This window comes from Dermochelys coriacea, chromosome 25 (assembly GCF_009764565.3).
Source record: "Dermochelys coriacea isolate rDerCor1 chromosome 25, rDerCor1.pri.v4, whole genome shotgun sequence".
Lineage (NCBI taxonomy): Eukaryota > Metazoa > Chordata > Testudines > Dermochelyidae > Dermochelys > Dermochelys coriacea.
Genome location: NC_050092.1, coordinates 10019632 through 10042026, shown reverse-complemented (window position 1 = coordinate 10042026; position 22395 = coordinate 10019632). Strand labels below are relative to the sequence as shown.

The window sequence follows — 22395 nt, the reverse complement described above, 5'->3', positions numbered from 1 at the left end:
AGTGAATTATGGTCTCTGCCCCTCCACCACTTGCACACACCATTCTCTGAAGCAGCCCAAGGCAGGATAATGCACTCGATGAACCTCTGGTCCCATTTGGCAAGGCAAATCCTATCTTCTTAAAAGGGGATGATCTTTGCTAAATGTGATCAGTTTGCAGGCCCAGTGGCTCGCGCTCCCCGACTCAGCCAGCACCCAGCTTTACCAGGGCCTGAGCCGGCACTGCTGCAAGGCCTGACAGCTTTCCCCTATTGACTTGAACGGGAGCAAGACTGTGCAGCCAGGCAGCAGCACTCTCCCCACTCCAGCTAGTCTGAGAGATCCCAAGAGCAGAATGAGGTTATCGAAGCCAGAGGACAGCTACGCTTAAGAGCTAGCAGCCAATTCCATCAGTGTGATCCCAGCCCCAGGGCAGCGAGGGGCCTGGATTGTCCAGAGGTGATGAGCAACATGAGAGCAGCTGGATGCTCAGCACCTCTTGGGCGTCGGGGGAGAGATCAGGCCTGCAGCATTTCACGGAAGGGACTAGTCATGTGTAATCTGTAGAGGTCATATTATAAACAGCTGCAGGCCAGCACAGATCATTTGCACCAGCCACGTCTAGTGGCCTTGCACTGTAACATTCAGCCACCAAGAAAACCCATCACAGAACTTGCTCTTGGCCAATCCTGGCATCAGCTGCGTTTCCCCAGGAAGTCACCTGCTCCTCCCCCTTTATCTACTCTTCTGCTTGCGCTTGCAGGAAGCCACCGGCCTATTCCTTTGTCAGAGTCGTTTTGCTTCACCCAAAGCACCAACAGCAGCAGCAGCCTCTCCCAAAGCGGAGCAGCAGCTCAGGGCGCAGGGTTAACGCTGACAACGTGATGCAATTGCAGAGCTCTGCACGGTGCCAGTGAAAGGCCCGTGGGCTGATGACTGTATGAAGCCAGATGGCAGCTACTGCCTGGTGATTGGGAGCGCAGAGCAGAGAAGGGAGGTTTTCCTGAAGCAGGGAGAGCAGAGAACACCCAGCACGGCTCCGGACCGAACCAAGAGTGCCAGCACATGAAAGGTGCTGGGGCCTGGACAGCAAATCCTTGCACGGCCTTTTAGTCTAGGCACTGCAATCGACCCTTCACTCGGTTTCATGTGCACAGGCGGGGAGTTGTCACAGGAGTAAAACCACCCCAAATCAGTGGGATTCAGGCTCCCTGCCCCCTCTGAAAACCACAACGGCACAGAGACTCTTAGAGAGACAAGGAAATCTCACTGCCACTGGAAGGCCAACTTCAGCTGTAGCCCTGATTTTGGTGGGGGGGGGTGAGGTCAGGCAGAGCACACGTGGCCAGGTGCAGAATTGAGGCAGGGCTTCCCCAGCCTCGGAGACTCCCAGCAGAAGCCCCTGTTGAGGACAGGGTAATGGAGCAGGTGGGCTCTGGGAAAAACCCTTCCTCATGCTCAAAGCGCACCTGACTCCTACGCCCGCTGGAGCATTCACTCATGTAACACCGAGCGCTCACCGCCTGATGCAGTGTGCGCAGGATCGGGGCCTTGGGTGTGTTCTTTGCCCACCACTCTGAGCACCCAGCAAAGGCAGCACAGTCCAGTGAATACAGCACCGAGCAGGAATCCGGGTTTTATTGCCAGCTCTGCTGCTGACCTGTGGGGTGAGTTGTCTCCTCTCTCTGTGCCTTGTTTCTCCCTCCCATCCTCTCTCTCGTGTATGCAAGTCTAAGCTCTTTGGGACAGGCCCCGCCTCTCACTAGGTGCTGGGTGCTGTACAGACCCAGCAGGGCAGTGATCTCAGTTGTGTCAGCCATAATATGAAGACCCAACCCAATTTTACAGATGGGGAAACTGAGGCACAGAGCAGGGCCATTCAAGGCCACACAACCAGTCAGGCAAAGAACCCAGGTCCTGTGCTTCTGCCCTAGGGGGTAGAACAGAACCCGCCCTCTCCCCTTTTATTTACCAAGGGCCCAGAGAGCAGCAGCTGAATCGCGGGGTTAACCAACCTTCTTATTTCTTTATTTGAAAGGCACAGCTAGTAACATCCTCAATACAGCATTTTCAGTTCCTCTTAGTATAGGTTGAGTGATTAAACACAAAAAGCAAAACAAGATTTCTCTCTAAAGGACTATATACAAACACGAGATTCTTTTTTTTTTTTTTAAACTCCATTTTGTGTGTTTTTTTTTTTTTAAAAGAAAGACACGCTAGCGCACTGAAATAGAAACAGAGAAAGCTGCAGTATCCTTTTTCAAACGGGGGGGCAGGGAAGTGGGGGGAGAGGTTCTAATCTGGTCTGATTTCTCCCCTCCCTTCCTCCCACCATCATAGACAGCCAGGTCCAATGCTGAGGAGGGCCAGCGGGCGGGGGGACTCCAGCTAGAAGTGGAGAAGCAGCGCGAAGAGAAACACCTGGCGCCTGGGGGCACTGGATTAGTACTATGCTCCCAGGACTGGTTAAACAGGGACACATGCAGGACAGCAAGGTGCAGAACTGGCGCTAGTGCAGGTGGGGTGCCGAGAGAGAACCGGTCCAGAACCAGTGAGACGCAATTGAAACCTACAGAGGTGGGGGCGTGGAGGGGCAGGGAGGACTGGGATGGAGAACGGGTCTGTATCTTTAAATACGCACCGGGGAGGGGTGGCGGCGGAGGAGAAGAGGGGCGGCAGGGGGAGAAAACAGGCAGAATGGTAACACTGTGGTTGCATGCAGTACCCAGAGTCCAGACACAGCTGGGCCCATCTGTCCAGCACGGGGTCAGATCAACCTACTGCGGGCCAAGAGCTGGGGACAGCAACGCTTGGCCCGAGCCCAGGCCAGCGAGGGATCTGGGGGGCTGGCGGAGAGTGGAATTTAACAGCCCCGCATTCGTAGCTGTGGTGTTTATTGCTGCCGCGTTTTTCTTCCGTTCTCAAGGGAGATGGAGGCTTGGATTCCCACCCCCTTCCCCATCCCCCCTCCATCGTGGGCATGGGGAAGGGGGGGCACAGCATGGGTTGCGTGCCAGATGGGCTGCCACCATACAGACTACTGCAGTTTTGCGAAGCGTTGACCAGAGTGATACTGCATCTTTTACTGAACCCCTCTTCCCCCCCTCACAACCCCTCACTTTAATCCGACTTCTCCCCGTCGTCATCTTGGTGGGTGTCCCCGTCGTGACCGTTCTTGTCCTCCTTGGAGAGGTGAGCTTGGGAGCCCAGGGCGGAGAGCGAGAGGAGCCCGGTGCCGGCGCTGACAGCCGGGAGGGAAGGGGGCTGGAGGCCCACAGGCAGTGGAGTCAGGGGGAGAGCCAGAGCCTGGAGCTGCGAGAGCTGGTGAGCTTGAAGCTGCTGCTGTAGAGAATGATGGACAGACAGACAACAGGAGAGGGTCATGTGTCATTTGGGAAGCGGGCAGCCCCATTCCCGCTAAGGGTCCCTCTCCGCTGGGGAAGCTGCTGCCTCTGATACCCCAGCTGCAAAAGGCTTCATCTCAAAATGCCATCTTGGCCAACAGCTGGGACTGAACCAGCGACCTCCAGAACTAAAAGCGTAGGCCGCTCCAGCTTGAGCTGAAGAGCCTGGGCCCTGTAAGAGACTTGCCCCCCCTCTGTGGATCACCTGTAACCCTTCCCTCCCCCACGAGTTACACTCATGACTGAGCCGTGTCCAGACCAGACTACAGCTTTAGGCTCAACCACGTTCCGGGCCCCGTGGGTGCTTGGAGCCAAACCTGCCGCGCGAGCCCTGCCTTATGCTTTGACCCTGTGCGGGAGCAAGGCCACTGGGCTGCGGCCAGGCTCTAGCCTTGTTCCTGTGCTGCGTGGATGGAGCCGAGCCTGATGGACCCCCGCAGCCCTGTCTAGATGCTCACATCACCGGTACTCGAACGCAGCTTGGCTGCTGATGGCTGAATGAGCGCAGAACACGGCCTGGCCTGACGCAGCCCCGTCGGGCTCTTACCACATGCTCTGGCTGGGCCAGGCCAGCCTGATGCAATTCCTACAACCCAGCCCGGCCAGGGCACAGCTGCAACCAGCCAGCTTAAGCAGAGGTCAAATGCTCTGTGCGTGGGTCAGGGTAGGATATGGTGAGTGGGTCTTGGGGGGCATCGGAGGCAGCTGCTGGCCACAACGATGTGCAAAGAGCCTGCGTCGGTTTGGGTAGGGAGGGGGGCAAAGGCCAAGGCTCAGAGCCCCACCAGTTCCCCTGCAGAAGAGCTACAACCCTCTCCACTCTGGCCCCACCCTGCAGCATGCCAGGGCCTGTCTGCTTTAAAGAATTCAGGCTGGCGTCACTTGGGTCCTGCGCCAGGTTTAGCCAAAGGGATCTGAGCCTGGCGTTCACGATCTCCCCCCTCCCCACAGCTGCTCCTAACCGCGCATCACGTACACGGATGATGGAATTCAGCTCTGGTGCGGTCACTTGCTTGGCTCGTTCAATGGCTCCCAGGACCTGCTGTTGGTGCTGAGGGGGGTGGGGGGGGGGAGAAACAAGACAGGCTTTTGAGTCATTTAAAATCGCTGTGCGTTATTCAACATGGCTGGGTCTAGCCCAGGCCAGTGACCCCTCGGTTCTCCCAGCCCGTTGCACTGCCAGGCAGGTTAAACGCATCCCAACCTGGGTTAATTCCTGTTCTAGGAGAGGCTCAGGTGAGGAGGGAGATTGTAAACGGGCCTGATCCTGCAATGTTCCCTGCGTATGAATGGCAGGAGAGATGTTCCCCCGAGCATGCGCTGCAGGATCCGGCCCCATGTACATACACCGCTGGGGATAGCAAGCCAAGAGATTTTGCTTGCAGGAGCTGAGCACCTTCTGCTTGTTCTCAACCTGAAGCCCCTGTCCCTCTCTGGATTTACTTGTCACTGCACATGTGACTTCTGAACCCGGAAAAGGTGCCCCCTCACCAGCCCTGGCAATGTCCGGCCTTCACCGGCAGGGCAAGATTCCCCCCACCTGTATGACTCAGACCCTGACTGTGAGAGTCCGTTCAGTCCTCTTCCTACATGCCACGGCTGCCCTCTCTCGTGTGCCACCCCTCCCCGCCTGCAGCACCAGACGAACTGCCCAGGGGAGATACACAGCAGGGGAGTGGGCAAACCAGAGAGCCTCCAGTGGGACAAGGGGGGGCTAACTGGCACCTTCAGTGGCTGGGGCGCAGAGAGAGCAGGCTAGCCTCCAGCCCTAGATGTAGCCCAGTCCAGCCCAGTCCCTCCAACTCAAGGGGGAGAGAGACTGGCAAAGCTGGGAGCAGTAGAGGGGCAAAGGGAGGCCACATGGCCACGGCCCGCACAGTATAGATGACAGGCGGCTTTTGAGTTATCAGCCTGGCATGCTTCCCAATCACAACATGCATGTGAGGCCTCATGGAGAGAAGTTTCCGATCAGTGGGCTGCCTTCCCCTCCCCTCGCCATCCCCAGTCACCTCAGCTGCATTTCCAATGAACACACGCACCATTTTGCAATACGGCAATTTCCACCCCTACCCCCACCAGCCCATCTCAACACAAACAGATCCATCAGCCACACACCAAGCCCTTGTCTATTGTCCAGCCCCCTACAGACTCCAGAGAAAGAGAAGCCAGTTAAATGGCATAAGCCCAACACGAAGAGTTAAAAATCAAAGAATCACCCGACATTAAGGAGCAGCCACACGCTACGGAAAGGGAATCAAAGGGCAAAATGCTGCCACAGCACATGGGGCACAGGCTTGCACTGGGTCAGGAAGCTGCAAGTTTCCTGCTTCCTGGTGAGCAAGTTCCAGGTTCTCCATTCCAGTACAGATGCCGTCCCTGGAGGAAACGGAGGAGCGGAAGGAACGGGAAGCTTCCCCAAGCCTGAGCGCTTTAGCATTGGCTTCCCCTACAGAGCTACAAACTCAGTCATTATTATGGCTATTATTCACCCTACAGGGGCACCTACATGGTCCCAGCTCAAACTGGGGCCTTAGGGCGACAGATGTGAGAGAATCTCTGTCCTAGGAGCTCACGAGCTAAACAGGCAGGTGTTATCCCCTCTTCACCGACGGGGAACTGAGGCACAGAGAGGTAAAGCTCAAGAAGTCTGTAGCAGACCCAGGAATTGAACCATGAGCTCCTGGATCCCAGTCCAGGGCCTTCACCGCAGGGCATTCCTCTCCATAACACAGCCACCAGCCCAGATTTTTCCAACAGAGTTACGCCTAGGCCAGTGGACTCCTGGGTTATGTTTCACAGCCAATGCAGGGCACCCCCTCAAAGGCCTGTGTATTGTTTCAGTCCTGTTTATGACCTTGGGGGACCTCTTCTGACTAGCACAGTTAGGGGTATGGGGCTTTCCACCCCCTCACCTTCCCACCACACATGGTGCCATAGGATGCCTTGGACTACTCATAAAAATGGCCACATTGGGTCAGATCAATGGTCCATCTAGCCCAGTAGCCTCTCTTCTGACAGTGGCCGGTGCCAGGTGCCTCAGAGGGAACCAACAGGATAGGGCAATTATCGAGTGACCATCCAGTCATCCAGTCCCAGCTTCTGGCAGTTGGAGGTTTAGAGACACCCAGATCATGGAGTTGTGTCCATGACTATCTCGGCATTGAGGGACCCATCCTCCATGAACTCATCTAGTTCCTTTTTGAACCCAGTTATTCTTTTGGCCTTCACAACATCCCCTGGTAATGCGTTCCACAGGTTAACTATGTGTTGTGTGAAAAGATACTTCCTTATCTTAATTTTACCTCTGCTGCCTAATTAATTTCATTGGTTGCCCCTGGTTCTTGTGTTATGTGAAGGGGTAAACAACATTTCCCCGTTCACGATTTTATAGACCTCTATTACATCCCTTCTCAATTGTCTCCACTGCCCCAACCTCAAACTCCCGTACCAGCACATGGCTCGGTAGGGTAGATCAATTTAAACCAAAACGTTTTAAAAATCATCAATTTTAATCATGATTTAGATCAGCAAGCAGCACCCTTGATTATAATAATCCATTTTAATCTTGTTTTGCATCTGTATTTTCTTGTTATTTTTCTAAAGAAAGATAGATTCTCATCAGTTGGTAACAAATTGATTTGCAACTAAATATACCCTTTAGCCTAAATTAGGTGCTTCTTTTTTCCAACCAGGAAGAAATACTGTATCTCTTCACATTTATTTAAGCAATTCTGTTAGAAGATGGTGAATGACTCAATTCTTATTTACTAGAGGATTAATTTTTTAATTGTGGTCTGTCAAGCTCTTCCACTTGGGTGGAAATACAAAATTAAAAAAGCACAACAACATTTTAAAAATTATTAGTTAAATAAAACTACATTAAATGGGCAGGATATGAGAGAAAAAATTAAGTTTAATCAAAACACGTTTTGCATTTAAAACTGATTTATTAAACAAATGAAGTATTACCTGTAGTTAGCGAACTGAATTGATTGTTTCTGGTCACCGTGTCCTTCAAGATATTAGAACTAGCAGATCTCATCCTTTCATACCACCTTTTTAACATAGATTGGAAAATGACGAAGGGGAAATATGATAGAGGTCTATAAAATTATGAATGGTGTGGACAAAGTAACCTATTATTTATCCTTTCACACAACAAGAGCCAGGGGCAACCAATGAAATTAATAGGCAGCAGACTTAAAATTAAGATAAGGAAGTATTTCTTCACACAACACATAGTCAATCTGTGGAACTCATTGCCAGGGGATGTTGTGAAGGCCAACATTCCTGCTTTTTCCAACTCCCAACTGCTTTCTCAATTTTGAATGAGCTTGTCACCGAACTGAATAAGTTGAATAAACTAAAATGAAAAAACGTTCCCCCTGCACCTGCAGAAGAGGCTACAGCAGTCAAAAGCTGAGTTAGCACTTCAACAAACACTGGTTAAAGGTACTTCACTGGTGCCTGCTACCAGTTCAGTGGTTTGACTTTAAGACTTCAGGTGCAAATATGTACTGCTTAATACGATGTAAATTATTTTAACAGACTATAGTAAATTTAGGCCTTAACACTTTTGTCACAATGTCAAATTTAAATTTTAAATCTATTTAAATAAAAAAAAAGTATTTGATTAAAGAAATGATGGATTTTTATCCACCCTGGATCCCCAGTACAGCTGGACTCTGCCACCTGGGGGTCCCATGCACCCCCCCAAAAAAAATCCCATTTCCAATGCAAGAAAGCCCTCTGCATCACCAAAGAAGGGTCAGGATTTGCTCCAACTGGACTCAGGTCCCTGTGCAGCACCAGGGCGAGTTTTACCCTTTAGCTGGACCATGCAGCGAACTCCAGGCTGCTTGGAGCCACCATGAAAAGCAGCAAGGAAGAAACACTGGTTAGTTTAAGCACCCTTGTATTTGCTCCAGAGATCAAATACTCTCTGCCCTGGAACGTGACCTGGGCACAAATTCTGATGGCAGGCAGCTTCGAAAGCCACTGGGAAGGCTAGCACCAATGCTAGAAAAATTCAGAACAGGAACAGCAGCAGCTACGTTCAGAAAAGGTACTATTGTAATTGGTCCATGGGGTAGCAATAGGAAAAAGTCTCTGAATATTATCTCCAGCAAGTAGATTCTTCTCAAGTTTGGCATAGGGGCAGGGTGAGAGGCCTGCAGTAAGACAGAGAGTGTTTAGCTGTGGCTAAGATATTAAAGAGCTCTGACCTGCAAGTTCCTTAAATTCTCCCCCAATGGAGAACAAGGTAACCCCCCACACCTATGGCTAATTCCGACCACAATTCCATTGCGCGTCACATCATTTGTGGAGACTTGTACTGCAAAGGTAAACACGCCAAGATGGCCAAGTCAAAAATCAAATTGAGGTGTCAGATTCTCCCCCAATGCCCTCCTCCCTCTCCAATTAATCAGTCTCCAAAAAAAAAAAAGAGAGGCAGCAAGTACATTAATTAATGAAGCAAAGGAAACCAGATATTAAGGAACAGCCACATGGAAGTTGTGTTTTTTTTTTTTTTAAATACACACTCCGTCCTAATAAGCTGCCCGCATGCCCCAACCCATAGTTCACAGAAACAGCCGATGATTCTAATCTTGGGAAATTCATGGAGCGAGAACAGAGGCCATCTTTGTCTGCGGATGCTCCACAAAGGACAGGATATTTTAGCCATAACATGTAGAAAGGGGGAGAACACTCAAAGGCTACTTTAAATGTTTCAGGCCAGAGTTTCAGAAGGATCAGCTCTAGGGCTGTCGATGAATCGCAGTTAACTCAGGCGATTGACTCAAAAAAAAAAATGAATCACTATTAATCACAGGTTTAATTGCACTTGTAAACAATAGAAAACCAATTTAAATGTATTAAATATTGTGGATTTTTTCTACATTTTCATATATATTGTATTTTGTGTTGTAATTGAAATCAAAATGTATATTATTTTTATTACTATTTTTTGTTTATCATTTTTACAGTGCAAATATTTGTATTTTTCAGTTCACCTCATACAAGTACCATAGTGCAATCTCCGTCATGAAAGTGCAACTTACAAATGTAGATTTTTTTGTGTTACATAACTGCACTCAAACAAAACAACGTAAAACTTCAGAGCCTACAAGTCCACTCAGTCCTACTTCTTGTTCAGCCAATCGCTCAGACAAACAAGTTTGTTTACATTTACAGGAGATAATGCTGCCCGCTTCTTATTTACAATGTCACCAGAAAGTGAGAACAGGCATTCGCATGGCACTTTTGTAGCCGGCATTGCAAGGTATTTACGTGCCAGATGTGCTAAACATTCGTATGCCCCTTCATGCTTTGGCCACCATTCCAGAGGACATGCTTCTATGCTGTGATGACACTTGTTTAAAAAAAATAATGCGGTAATTAAATTTGTGACCGAACTCCTTGGGGGAGAATTGTGTCTCTCCTGTTCTCTTTTACCTGCCTTCTACCATATACTTCATGTTATAGCAGTCTCGGATATGACCCAGCCCATGTTCATTTTAAGAACACTTCCACTACAGATTTGACAAAAAGCAAAGAAGGTACCAATGTGAGATTTCTAAAGATCGCTACCGCACTCGACCCAAGGTTTAAGAATCTGAAGTGCCTTCCAAAATCTGACTGGGATGGGGTGTGGAGCATGCTTTCAGAAGCCTTAAAAGATCAACACTCCAATGTGGAAACTACAGAACCCGAGCCACCAAAAAAGAAAATCCACCTTCTGCTGGTGGCATCTGACTCAGATAATGAAAATGAACATGTGTCAGTCCGCTATGCTTTGGACTGTTATCGAGCAGAACCCGGCATCAGCATGAACACATGTCCCCTGGATTGTAGCTGAAGTATGAAGGGACATATGACTCTTTAGCGCATCTGGCACGTAAATATCTTGCTACGCCAGCTACAACAGTGCCATGAGAACGCCTATTCTCACTTTCAAGTGACACTGTAAACAAAAAGCAGGCAGCATTATCCTGCAAATGTAAACAAACTTGTCTGGCTGAGTGATTGGCTGAACAAGAAGTAGGACTGAGTGAACTTGCAGGCTCTAAAATCTTACATTGTTTATTTTTTAATGCAGTTTTTTGTGTACATAGTTGTTCATTTGTAAGTTCAACTTTCATGAGAAAGAGATTGCACTACAGTACCTGTATTAGAGGAATTGAAAAATACTATATCTTTTGGTTGTTTACAGTGCAAATACTTGCAATCAAAAATAAATATAAAGTGAGCACTGTACACTTTGTATTCTGTATTGTCACTGAAATCAATACATTTGAAAATGCAGAAAACATCCAAAAATATTTAAATAAATGGTATTCTATTATTGTTTAATTGCACGGTTAATTTTTTTAATTGCTTGACAGCCCTAGTCAGCTCCCATGGAGGCATTAAAGCAAGTGATCACATCTTCCAGATTTGGTGCATCGGATGCAGAGCTCTTTGGAAACAACCTGGGCTTGATCAAGAGGGCTGAGCGCTTGAAATTATCTGACCCTACCTGCCCAAATCGGTGGGGTGGCTCCACAATGCCCACGGAACTCAAGAGGGGACCTGAAAGCACTTGGCAACTGGCAGGATCGGGCTCTTCTAAGCAGTGTTTTTAAAGTCTCCACCGCCTGCGATTCACAGTGTAAAAAGGGATGGGGAGTGGGGAAAAGGTTACCTCTTGAGACAGGTAGGGCAAGACTTGAGCGCAAATCCCATTTAACCGCTTGACAATTTCAGCCTGGAATTAAAAAAAAAAAAAAAAAAAAAAAAAGTCAGAAGAAACTGGTACACTCCCTGCAGATTATCTGCCCTGATCAATATCTGTCCACCTGAGCAGTCCCCCAACCCCAACCCTCCATGACTCCTAGCAGAAGCTACCCAGACTCATTTAGAAAAAAAATAAATCCACTCCAGACCCTTGCAAAAATAAATCCTGCTGATCACACTGAGTGAGTTTTCAGTATTCTCCCTTCCCTCTCAGGGACTCGTATATGCATTTAATAAAGAAAACAGGGGCCTATACGAAGGAAATTTATTAGAAACCAGGCTGGGAAGTGCTGAATTATGTACAATGCTCAGATTCAGACAGACATTTGTTTCACTGTAGCTCTCACTTCCAAGAGGGAGACGCCGTGATGAAATTAGTTGTAGGTCTCCTTGGAATCATCTCACCCCTTCCCCCACATTATTCTTTTTTTTTTTAATTCTATAAATCTTGAGAGTTTGCACCAGGAAGGTTCTCCCAGCAGCTGAGCTAGCAAGTGGGAGACTTGGTTAATAACAACCAATAGGCCCAGGGAGAGACAAAGACTGATTCTTAATAAGGGCAAAAAGAAAAAAAACATAGCAGAGATCAGATAAAATAACAGTGTCAGCTGGTTCCCATGAGGTTTACTAAAGAGACTCAACTTTTTTTTAACACTCTTCTCTTGGGGAATGAGCAAAGCTGTTCATAAAAATTATTAAAAAATAAAGGACGGATTCCAACTGAAGGGAGAGGAATACGGGGCCAGGTTGATGCTGCAGACAGGCACCTAATGGGCTTTATAGAAGCCATGAAGCAGGTTGGGGACGGAACGTGAAAAGCTAGAGAGGATTCAGAGAAGAGCCAGGAGAGAGATTAAAGGATTGGGAAACATGCCTGGTAGGGACAGACTCAAGGAACTTATCAAAGAGAAGGTTAAGGGGTGACTTGATCACAGCCGGAGCACTTGCACGGGAAAGAGACGTTTGATAGGTCTCTTAACACTAGCAGTCAGAGGTCTGACAAGGTCCAGTGGCTGAAAGCTGAAGCTAGACAAATTCAGACTAGAAACAAGGTGCAGACAGAACCCAGTTTCCGGTTTTATTTAAAGAGCCGTGGAATGAGGAAATCCACGTGTAAAAATAGAGGCTTATATTACCCAATAGGGACTGGTGATTTTTTGAATGACCAACGTGAGACAACAGAAGGGGCTGGGTATTTCCTTAGGGGTGGGGGCTCATTGCTTTTTGAAAATCAGGCCTCCAGAAAGCACTGAAAACAACTGGGGTCTACAAACTGTGCCTCATGTCCCCCACTTGGGCCTGCCAAATTCTGCAGCATCTTCCATCCAGAGCAGGGGCTGCCCTTTAACTAGAAACATTTAATTTTGGATTGGTGCTGGGGCATGAGTCAGCAGCAGGGGTCTGAAGTTACCCAGAGGCCCACAGAAGAGACCTAATTTTACCAGCCCCCACGCCAAAGAGAGATTTAAGAGGTGCATAAAATCTGCAGCCTCCCAGATTCTCCCCGTCAAAGAGACTCCCTGTCCGCGAGCAGCTTGCCCGTCCCTGGGGCTGTCGTACAACAGCGGACCACAAGAATTTTCTATGGCCCAGGAACAGTTAAAAAAAACAAAACCAAAAACCAAAAAAAAAAAAAAAAAAAACCACCCCATACAGCACAAGTCTTCGTGAATCACAGGCTAATTGTTTTCAAAGACTCTTTAAAAGATTCTTCCTGCTTCCCCAGCCTTTTCAGCGGAACACGTGACAGGGAGGAAGCAGCAGCTGCTAAGGAGATCAGCAAGTCCAAACAAGATTTCAGGGGGGGCTATGAACTAGGCCCGGCTCTGTGTCATACTGAGCATTCCAACAGCTCTCCGGAGGGGAGGCTGTTCAGCCTGGCATTACACCCTTCAGGGGCCCTATCTCTGATCTGTGCCTGTCTATGGGCCGCTGTGCCCCCCAATCCCATGGAGTTGCCCACCTCATTCTGGTCCTGCACCTCCTCCACTGGAGCCGAACATCTGACAGGAGATGCAGAGCATGGAGCGTCCTCCCCACAGTCTCCCCTCTCCAACTGGACTCTAACCCCCAATCCATGGCCATCTGCCATGGAACTGTAATGACCGGCAAGCAACGAGGCAAGTGTGCGTATGTGCAGGGGAGCCCAAGGAAATGAATCCATCACAAAAACAGCTCAAATCTTACAGCCTAAAGAAGCTTCATGGCTTTTCGATGACTCCCAAAATGAAATTGGGCCAGCAGAGGTGGGGTGGGGCAGGGCAGGTCAGAGAGGTTCAGCGAAGAAAGTAACTAACTTCTTAGAAAGTCCAACCTCCTCCACCCCGGCCCTGGCAGCTGCAGAAAGCGCCCAGAGAGAGAAACTTGTCTCACCTGTTTGTGCATTTCGATATTGAGCCCGTAGGACATCTCGTAATACTGCAGGGGGAGAGGAAAGAGAAACAGCAACAACTCAGACTCCACACGCAACGAGCGTCACAAACGATCAAAGCTTTTATAACGAAGCTGCAAAGGAGCCGGACTGGAGTCACTGAATATAAGGGGGGGGGGGGGGAGGGATAGCTCAGTGGTTTGATCATTGGCCTGCTAAACCCCAGGGTTGTGAGTTCAATCCTTGAGGGGGCCATTTGGGATCAGGGGCAAATGTTGGAGATTTGATCTGCTTTGAGCAGGGGGTTGGACTAGATGACCTCCTGAGGTCCCTTCCAACTCTGATATTCTATGAACATAGTGTCAGAGGAAGGTGAAAAAAACCCTGCAATAAGTAGTTCCAGGAGTACGGGTAAGGAAGGGATGTTATCTCCCCTTTAGAGGCTGGCTTATGCCCTGGAGCATGAGGGTTTCACATCCTTTTCTGCACACTTGGGATGAAATCCTGGTTCCACTGGTATCAAAGGAAAAAGCTTCCGTCTACTTCAATGAGGCCAGTGCTGCATCTCTGGGGTGTTCTCGTGTTCACTGCGTAGCGCGGTTTGGATCCGCTTATTGCTTCATTCCGATTAACGTCAATATTCCTATGCAAGGATTTTCTTCTTTTCATTTTTAAAGCCCACCAGGGAATGGGGGCTCTCGCTAATTGTGATTCAAAGTTTCTCGGCCACAGCAGCCAACAAATTCAGAAATAAAACCCTTCTGTTTGCTCCCCGCTAACGGGCTACTGGCTACGATGGACAGAGGGCAACAGCTGTCTGCAGGGGGCACCTGGGATTAAATTGAATGATTTACTTAGGTGGGCAGCTTTTGGGAGGCAGGGACTGGTTTTTTGTTCCGAGCCTATACAGCACCCAGCACAACGGGATTCTGGTCCCAGATTGGGGCTCCCCGGCGCTACCTAATAAATGGTAGGAATTCTCTCCCTCACAGCCCCACCAATTGACAGAAGGTGAGAATTGCTGATACTCACTAACTCATGAAAAGAATTTCATCCTTCCACATTGTCCCAAGCCCCTATCCTCCACCACCTCTGGTTCAAAGCACGCATCAATGAGAGCTGTGGCTGTCAAAACTTCCCCATCCCTATCCAAAAAAACAGCTCTCGACACCCTCCCCTTTCCGCACCAGAAATATTAAAAAAAGACACTAGCACCCCTATCAGCCAACTTCCTCTGTTCACGTAGCAACCAAGGCCTGGGATTGAGGCAGGGGGATGTATACAGAGTGGGACTGCCCTTTTTATTTCTGCTTTTAAATCCATAACTCCTCCCAGAAGAAATTCTGCATTCATTCCTGCCTCGTCTCTCCATTCCAGGGTAGGTGCAGCAGCTGTCTGCCTGGCTCTGGTTCATCTTTATGGACAGCACTAAGTACTTCCATCAACTCCTTGAGCCGAGCATGTCAGCCCAAGCCTCATCACCAGCTGCAGACTCTGTACTTCCAGCCTCACCCCACCTGTGGCCGGGAGTTAAAGGTGCGTGTTTAATTATACACGACGGCAGCCCCCCATCCAAAGATGGCACTACCAAGGGCTGAGTTTTGACCACGTCTGGAAGAACAGCAGAACAGTGTTTCCCTAACGAATGGAAATGTCACAGCATGCATCAAGCAGCCAGTTCCCTGCCGGAGTCTCTGCTGTCCTTGCACTTTCACTCCAGCACCCACCACTCTGACATGGCAGCGTTTCACACCCACTCCGCGTTGGCGTAGATGACTGTACAAGGTAATGAAGGATGAAGCCTGGGGTCTAAGTTACGCCCAGCAGCTGTGCTACAAGTCAGCGTTGTCTGGCCTTTGCATCACAAAACCCACTTTTACAGCGGTTTCAAGCGCTGCTAGTTTCAAATTCACCGAGCTGAGGATAACATTGTCTCGCCCCTTACCTTCCAGCCCTTCACCACCACTAGCAAGTCACAGCCTCACTACTTCCTATCAGATTGGGATGGGAAGTGACATCCTATTTTACTGACACACTGAGAGGTCAGGAGCAGAGCCAGGAATCAAACCCTTGGATCTTGATGCCCAGGTCTGAGCGGGAACTGCTTGGCTGTGCTTCCTCCCCTCAGCTGGGGGTTTCCCCAGCCCTCCTTTGATTTCACTCCACTTCCATCTTCCTTAGCACGCAACACTTCTGCTTCTCCAGTGGCCGGCTGGCACCAAGTTCTTCTGCCTGTTGCTTACAGAACACGGACATCCCTTTCCCAGGACTGGCAACTCCCTGCCATGTCTCATGATGCCCCTGCCAATACTGCCCTGAGAACCCTCAGGTCTCCCTTAAAATACCTCTGGGTCAGTTTTTAATGACCCTTCTCGCTGTGGTATCCGAGTGCCTGGAGACCATGTTCGGCTCCCTGCTGGAAAATGGCATGTGACACGCAGGTTTCCCTTACTCTGTTGTCTTGTCTGTTTCATTCGTTAAGCTCTCTGGGACACGGACTATCTGTACAGAGCCCGGCACAACAGCAGCCTATTCTCCGCTGGCCCCATAATTATCCGACGTATTTCCTTACAAATCCAGCTTTCTAACTTCTCCTCTCTTTGGGATCTTTCCCCTCCCATCTCGCCAGGGACCCCACCCTCACGTGGCAACACAACAGAGGCAGGAAGGCGGTGACATGTGCTGGTCCAGTTACTTTGATTGGGGTGAGGGGAGGGGAGTCGTGTATTGGACTGTAGATCTGAGAGCTAGCGTTCTGTTTAACTGCGTCCCACTGGGTACGTCCCTCGCCTCCGCCCCATGCCCTACTGGAGCAGGGCCTTACCATGACATAGTGACGTTGCATCTCTGATTTCTCACTGGCCAGCTTGTCACATTCCAACTTCAAGCTGAAAGAGCGAAAACAGACAGGGACTCAGAGAGCTTGGCTAGAGATCACAATGGCTTTGGGGGAGCTACGAGTCTCGACTCGTGAATAGTTGTTTCCTGTATGTTTGTATAGCACCTAGCGCAATGGGCCCCCCCGAACACGACAGCAATCGAGAGTTTATAAAGAAGATCGTAAACTCTTTGGGATACAGACTGTCTTTGTGTTGTGTCTACAAATAATTAAAGAGATACTCTAACAGCGTTAGACTGCCCAGTGATGAGAAGGGCTTACACTGGGTTACCCATTAGTCAGGACTTTATTTTTCAGCAGAAACAGAGAACACTGGAAGGAAGTCGAGTTCTCCAACTGGTCCTTGGATCCACTCCTACAGCCCTTACTTAGGTGAGTCAAGTCACAGGTGTCAGGAAGGGTTGAAGCATGGATCTGTTTCCAGGAATTATCACATGGGCTGTCGGGACAGGATTACACACACTCTCCCAAAAGATTCTGGGTGTGTTATGGGAAAGTAACAATTACCTGACTAGTTTCCTGATAATGCAGACACTCAAAAAACAAAGCCAAACTGGCATCTTCTATTATTTAATGTATTTAAATTTAATAAAGCAGGTGATTTCCACTGCTAGAATTTCAGCATGTGCCATGGTTTTGTATTTCAAACGAGGAACAGCTTTACCTTTACCTGCCCAGAACCTATTTCTTCCCAGCAGAGTAGCTCTCGCAAATGTCTCCCACTGAAAGACCTACAGTCTACTGCAGCTGTATTTCTGGCACTTGCATACACCGTATATGGCACTTCTAAAGGCAGAGGTGTTCTGGGAAATCAGTCATTTCTGAATAGTGACTTCTGCCCACCACAGACTTCTGTTGTGATACTTTTGGCATGAACTTGCGCTCCTATTGTTCAGCAGAAGCCTGACTGGGATGCAAGGCACGTGGGAAAGTCATAGCAGTGCTAGATGAACAAGCTAACAGTCACGAAAAGTCATATCCATAAGGGCACAAAATGGACAGATCCATTTTGGCAGATTCGATAATTAAAGAGGATATCATCAGGTTGATTTAGCCCCCACATTTTAGGCCCACTTTAGGTGTTGTTACAATAAAAGCCAAATCTTAAAATCCTTAGAAATGTTTCTTTGAAAAATTTGAAATTCTTAGATTTAAACATTCCCCTAAACCGAAACGTTGCCATCACGGATTAACGCATGGGAGCCAGAAGGCAAAACTGATTAGAAACTCCCAACCAGAGTGCAACTGGCTAGTTCATCGTCCTCGTCATAGCTGAGCAAAGGACAAACCAACAGCACTGCTGCTCAAGGGAAAATTTTAAAGCATTCAGCTTTCATTATCTACAGGGTTATAACACTGCATGATTTTTTTTTTTTTCCCCACAACCTGGTGCCATTTTAGCCATGGCCAATCCTTCCTCTAATGCGCTCAATTACATTTCAAGTCTAGCCACTGGGAAGGAAGTCCTCCTCCAAAGCACATTGCTAGGGTCTTTTTCTCCTCCCTCTGGGATCACCTGTTAGGATCAGTTCTATTTCCCTGGCAACTGCAGTGCTATACTAGGGGGAAGGCTGCGAGAAACTGCTCTGGTTCTTCCAACCGTCTACCACCACGTAGCTATCGAGCAAATCAGCCTCTGAACAATCCTTCCTGGCCTGGAGAGCCCTTTTTTAAATTTTTAAAGCTTCACACCAGAAGAGAACAAGTGACAGGCCCTTGGGACCCACCTGCGAAAGCATCATTTATCACCGCCATCTCTGGCTAGATACCGAGAGCATCACATATTAGGAGAGCAGCCGCTACGGCTCGCCGGGAGGAGGGACGTCACCAAGACAACACGCACTTTGGCCTGGGCACTGGAAAACATCCCCGCTGGCTCCCAGCAGTCCTTAGGCACCGAGAGCCGGACAGGGTGCAGAAGAGCTGGAGGACACTGCCGTCCGCCAGGCTGCGGCTAGCCGCCGGGCACTCAGGCTCACCTGTGATACTGAGCCTGCAGGAGCTGGAATTCGTCCTTAATCCGGTCACAGGAATCGGAGGTTGTGAACTTCAGCTGCTGTGGCAGGTGAGATGAGCCCTTTAACGACACAGAACAGAGCGCCTGGCAATGTGGTGGGAGGGAAAGCAATGCCCCGACGAGCCCTTCCCCCTCCAGCTCAGCTGCCCCCATGCCCCATGGATGAGAGTCAGCACTGGGCAGTCACCCCCGGCTTCCAGGCCCCTAGCAATGAATGCAAGAACAGCCCCCTTCCTTAGCACTTTTGCTCCAAGGAACTGGAATTAATTCATAGGCTGGACAAAGCCTTGGCTGGGATGATTTAGTTGGGGATTGGTCCTGCTTTGAGCAGGAGGTTGGAGTAGATGACCTCCTGAGGTCCCTTCCAACCCTGATCTTCTATGATTCTATGAATTAAGCTGCCCCCCATCCCTGGGAGACACCTATTACCCCCATCTCTCAGATAGGGAATGCAGGCCCAGAAAGATGACATGACTTGCCCAAGGTCACGTAGCCCTGGCACTGCCCTGCTGTCTACAGCACTTAGCAGAGGGCCAGATATCTCACTGCCTCCCAATCTTTAATGCATTTATCCCCACAGCACCCCTGTGAGGGAGAGCAGGGCTCATCATCTCCATTTTACAGATGGGAAACTGAGGCAAAAAGGCTAGCATCCTAACCGCTAAGCCCCGCTTTCACCTTGCTGATCACCACTCCCAGGGCCTTTGCAACAAAGTCTCCTTTAATAGGAGACCAGTGCGCCTCTTCAACCAGGAAACACCCCACTCCAGAAATCCAACACAGAATTTTATAAGGAGAATTGACTAGGGTGGAGGTGGGTTTATGATACCCTCCTCCCCCACCCCCGATCTTCCAGCCTAGTTTGTTTTAAGGCAACACTCCTACATAGCTCTAAATAGACGTGGGTATTAAAAAGTGGAGGAAGAACAAACATTTATTCTTTTCTGTCAGGATAATCACGAGCTCAAGCCCCCACTGCAGTAAGGAGGGAGGGGAAGAGAAATATTCCAGTGAGCACATTCCCTCCTTCCCCACCCACCCAAAAAAAAAAAAAAAAAAACCACACAGAGGGAGCAAAGCAACCAGCCTTATGGAAAGGAAAAGAGCTACTCAGGTAAATGTGCCGATTGACAGATACACCCCGACACACCACACTCCCCCCAATACCCTCTGCAGCCCTCCCACCACCCTGTCCCAGCCACTATCCCCCCCAAACACATCTAGTACCCCCAGCTCCTACATCCAACCAGCCTGCCCCATCTAGCACTGAACCCCCAACTTCTCAGCCAGCACCCCAAACTCTATCTAGCACCCCTTCCACCAGCCTGCCCCAGTCAGCACCCAACCCCTACATTGCTGCACCCAGCACCCCCATATTCCAAGTAGAACCCCCAAGCGTGCAACCCCACAGCCGACCACAGCCCGTACCCCCAGCATTCAACTCCCAAACGTGTCCCACCCAGCACCCCATATCCCTCCCAGCTTGCCCCACCACCCCACCCAATTACCCCACTGCACCCCAAAATATGTCAAAACACCCCCCTCCCCAAAGCAACACCCCCTTTCCCTGCTGCCAGGGGCTAGGCCCTTCAAGCACAAGGGGGCAGTGGCAGCTTCTCCCAACTACACTTCCTGGGTCAAGGGTACCACCAGCCACCCACTTCCCCGAAGTGCCCTACTGACCCCCCCCCCCCCGTGACACCCCCACCCTCTGACTTCCTAAGCCCCCTCACTACACCCCACCTCTGCCAGGGCCTCTCAGCCACAAGCCACCTGGCCCAGCCCCTAAGCACATATCCCCAGGCCCAGCTTCGCTTCCCGGCTCTCCCACTCCTACGCATCCCCTTACCCACCGGGGCCCCCTGCATTTACCCCAGAGCCCCCAGTCCCACGCACACACTCCTGTGCTGAGTCCCCCAGGCACCCCCCCCACACCAGTGTACCCAGCTCCTCCACGCATTCCCCCCCATGCACACTCCGAGGTGCCCAGTCTCCCCCACACACATTCCCCTGCTCCCCATGTACAATCGGCTACGCCCAGGCCCCCCCCACATTCTCTAGCCCCCCGCACACTCAGGTGCGCCCAGCCCTCCCCATGCATTCCCCCCCATGCACACTCCGAAGTGCCCAGCCCCCCCTACACACATTCCCCTGCCCCCTCATGTACACTCGGCTGCACCCAGGCCCCCCCCCCACATTCCCTGCCCCCCCGCACACTCAGCTGCACCTAGGAGCCCCCCCACATTCCCTGCCCCCCCCGCACACTCAGCTGCACCTAGGAGCCCCCCCACATTCCCTGCCCCCCCGCACACTCAGCTGCACCTAGGAGCCCCCCCACATTCCCTGCCCCCCCGCACACTCGGCTGCGCCCAGGCGCCCCCCTACATTCCCTGCCCCCCACGTACACTCGGCTGCACCCAGGCCCCCCCCACATTCCCTGCCCCCCCACACACTCGGCTCCACCCAGGCCCCCCCGCATTCCCTGCCCCCCTCATACACTCAGCTGCACCTAGGCTCCCCCCCACATTCCCTGCACCCCCGCACACTCGGCTGTGCCCAGGCCCCCCCACATTCCCAGCCCCCCCACACACTCAGGTGCGCCCAGCCCCCCCCACATTCCCTGCCCCCCCCGCACACTCAGGTGTGCCCAGGCCCCCCCCACGCACACTGGGCTGCGCCCAGCCCCCCCCCCACATTCCCCGCCGCCCCCCACGCAACACTGCGGTGCCGCCAGCCCCCCCCCGCATTCCTCCCCATGCACACTCTGGGGTGCCCAACCTCCCCCCCACATTCCACTGCAATGAACCCCCCCAACACCCCCCGCATTCCCCCGCCCCCTCACTCGGGTGCGCCCCCCTCCACGCACTCCCCCCTCCTCCACGCACACTCCGGTGCCGCCAGCCCCCCCCCACGCACACTCTGGGGTGCCCAACCTCCCCCCCACATTCCACTGCAATGAACCCCCCCGCCCCCGCCCGCTCACTCACTCGGGTGCCACCCCCGCCAGCGCGCCCAGCTCCCCCCCGCATTTCCCCCGCGCCCCTCCATCCAGCGCGCCCCCCCCGTCCCATGCATCCAGGTGCCCCCCCCCTCACCGAGTGCCGGCTTTGCGGAAACATCATGTCAGGCTCGGCTCCGGCTGCCGCTGCCGCCACCGCCGCCGCCGCCGCCGCCTGGGCCGGGACCCGCCGCCTCCTCCCGGGCCCTGGGCAACCCGCCGCCGCCGCCCGCGCTGCGCCTTTGTCCCCCCTCTGCGCTGCGCAGCGCCCCGGCCCTGGCCGCCTTCCCCCGCCCGCTGCGCTGCGCTGCGCGGCCCCGGCCCGGGGCGGCAGCTTCGCTCGGCGGCGGCGGCTGCTATTGTTTAATGGCGGCTGCGGGCTCCTGTCCTGCGGCTGAGCAGCACCACCTGCTGCTGCTGCATCGCCCGCCCTGCCCGGAGCCCGGCGGTGGGGGGGAGGGTGCGCGCCGCGCCGCGCCGCGCCGGCAGCCTCCCCTGGAGCCGCCTCGCTGCCGCAGCTCGCCGGGCTGCGCTCCCTCGGCCCGGCCTCGCACGCCACGTACCCGCCCCCCCCGCGCCCGCCTCTGACGCTGCCTGAGCCCGGGCCCGGGCGGTCCGCTCCCCTCCCGCCGCCAGCGCCCCCGGGGGGGGGGCGGGGAATGGTCGTGACAGCCTCCCCTGGGCCCCGGTGCAATCCGCTCCCGCCCCTCGGCCCGGGCTGGGGGGCAGCTCCTCCACCCGAGCTCGCTTTGCCTTCCCCCGGCTGCCTTCAGTGCAGCTCCCTGCTCTCATGCGTCCTGGGATGGGAAGGCCGCCCTTTGGGTGGTCGTTACAGCCTCCCCTGGGCCCAGCATAATCCGCTCCCGCCCCTCTCCCCGGGCTGGGGGGCAGCTCCTCCACCCGAGGTCACTTTGGCTTCGCCTCCCTTCCCTGGGCTGCCTTCAGTGCAGC

General features: G+C 51.9%; 1 protein-coding gene across 2 annotated transcripts; it reads right to left on the bottom strand.

The window, feature by feature from the left end:
• Positions 1–1985: 1985 nt before the first annotated feature.
• TLE5 (TLE family member 5, transcriptional modulator) lies at positions 1986–21984 on the bottom strand. 2 transcript variants are annotated; one of them, XM_038383640.2, is made up of 7 exons: positions 21542–21984; positions 18409–18506; positions 16355–16418; positions 13533–13577; positions 11068–11130; positions 4360–4434; positions 1986–3318 (listed from the first exon to the last, which is right to left on the bottom strand). In XM_038383640.2, exons 1-7 carry the CDS (start codon positions 21566–21568, stop codon positions 3100–3102), a joined length of 591 nt encoding a protein of 196 aa, XP_038239568.1. In that variant the 5' UTR covers positions 21569–21984; the 3' UTR covers positions 1986–3099. The 2 variants fall into 2 exon arrangements, with proteins under 2 accessions (XP_038239568.1, XP_038239567.1); XM_038383639.2 differs by having other exon boundaries at positions 1986–3321; positions 21542–21981.
• Positions 21985–22395: the final 411 nt, after the last annotated feature.

Coding starts and splice junctions, on each gene's coding strand:
- TLE5 (XM_038383639.2), bottom strand. CDS start 21,568: ATGATGTTTCCGCAAAGCCGGCACTCG. Junction 11,131..13,532: donor ATATCGAAATGCACAAACAG/GTGAGACAAGTT, acceptor TTTTAATTCCAG/GCTGAAATTGTCAAGCGGTT. Junction 4,435..11,067: donor TGCCCTACCTGTCTCAAGAG/GTAACCTTTTCC, acceptor CACCCCCCTCAG/CACCAACAGCAGGTCCTGGG.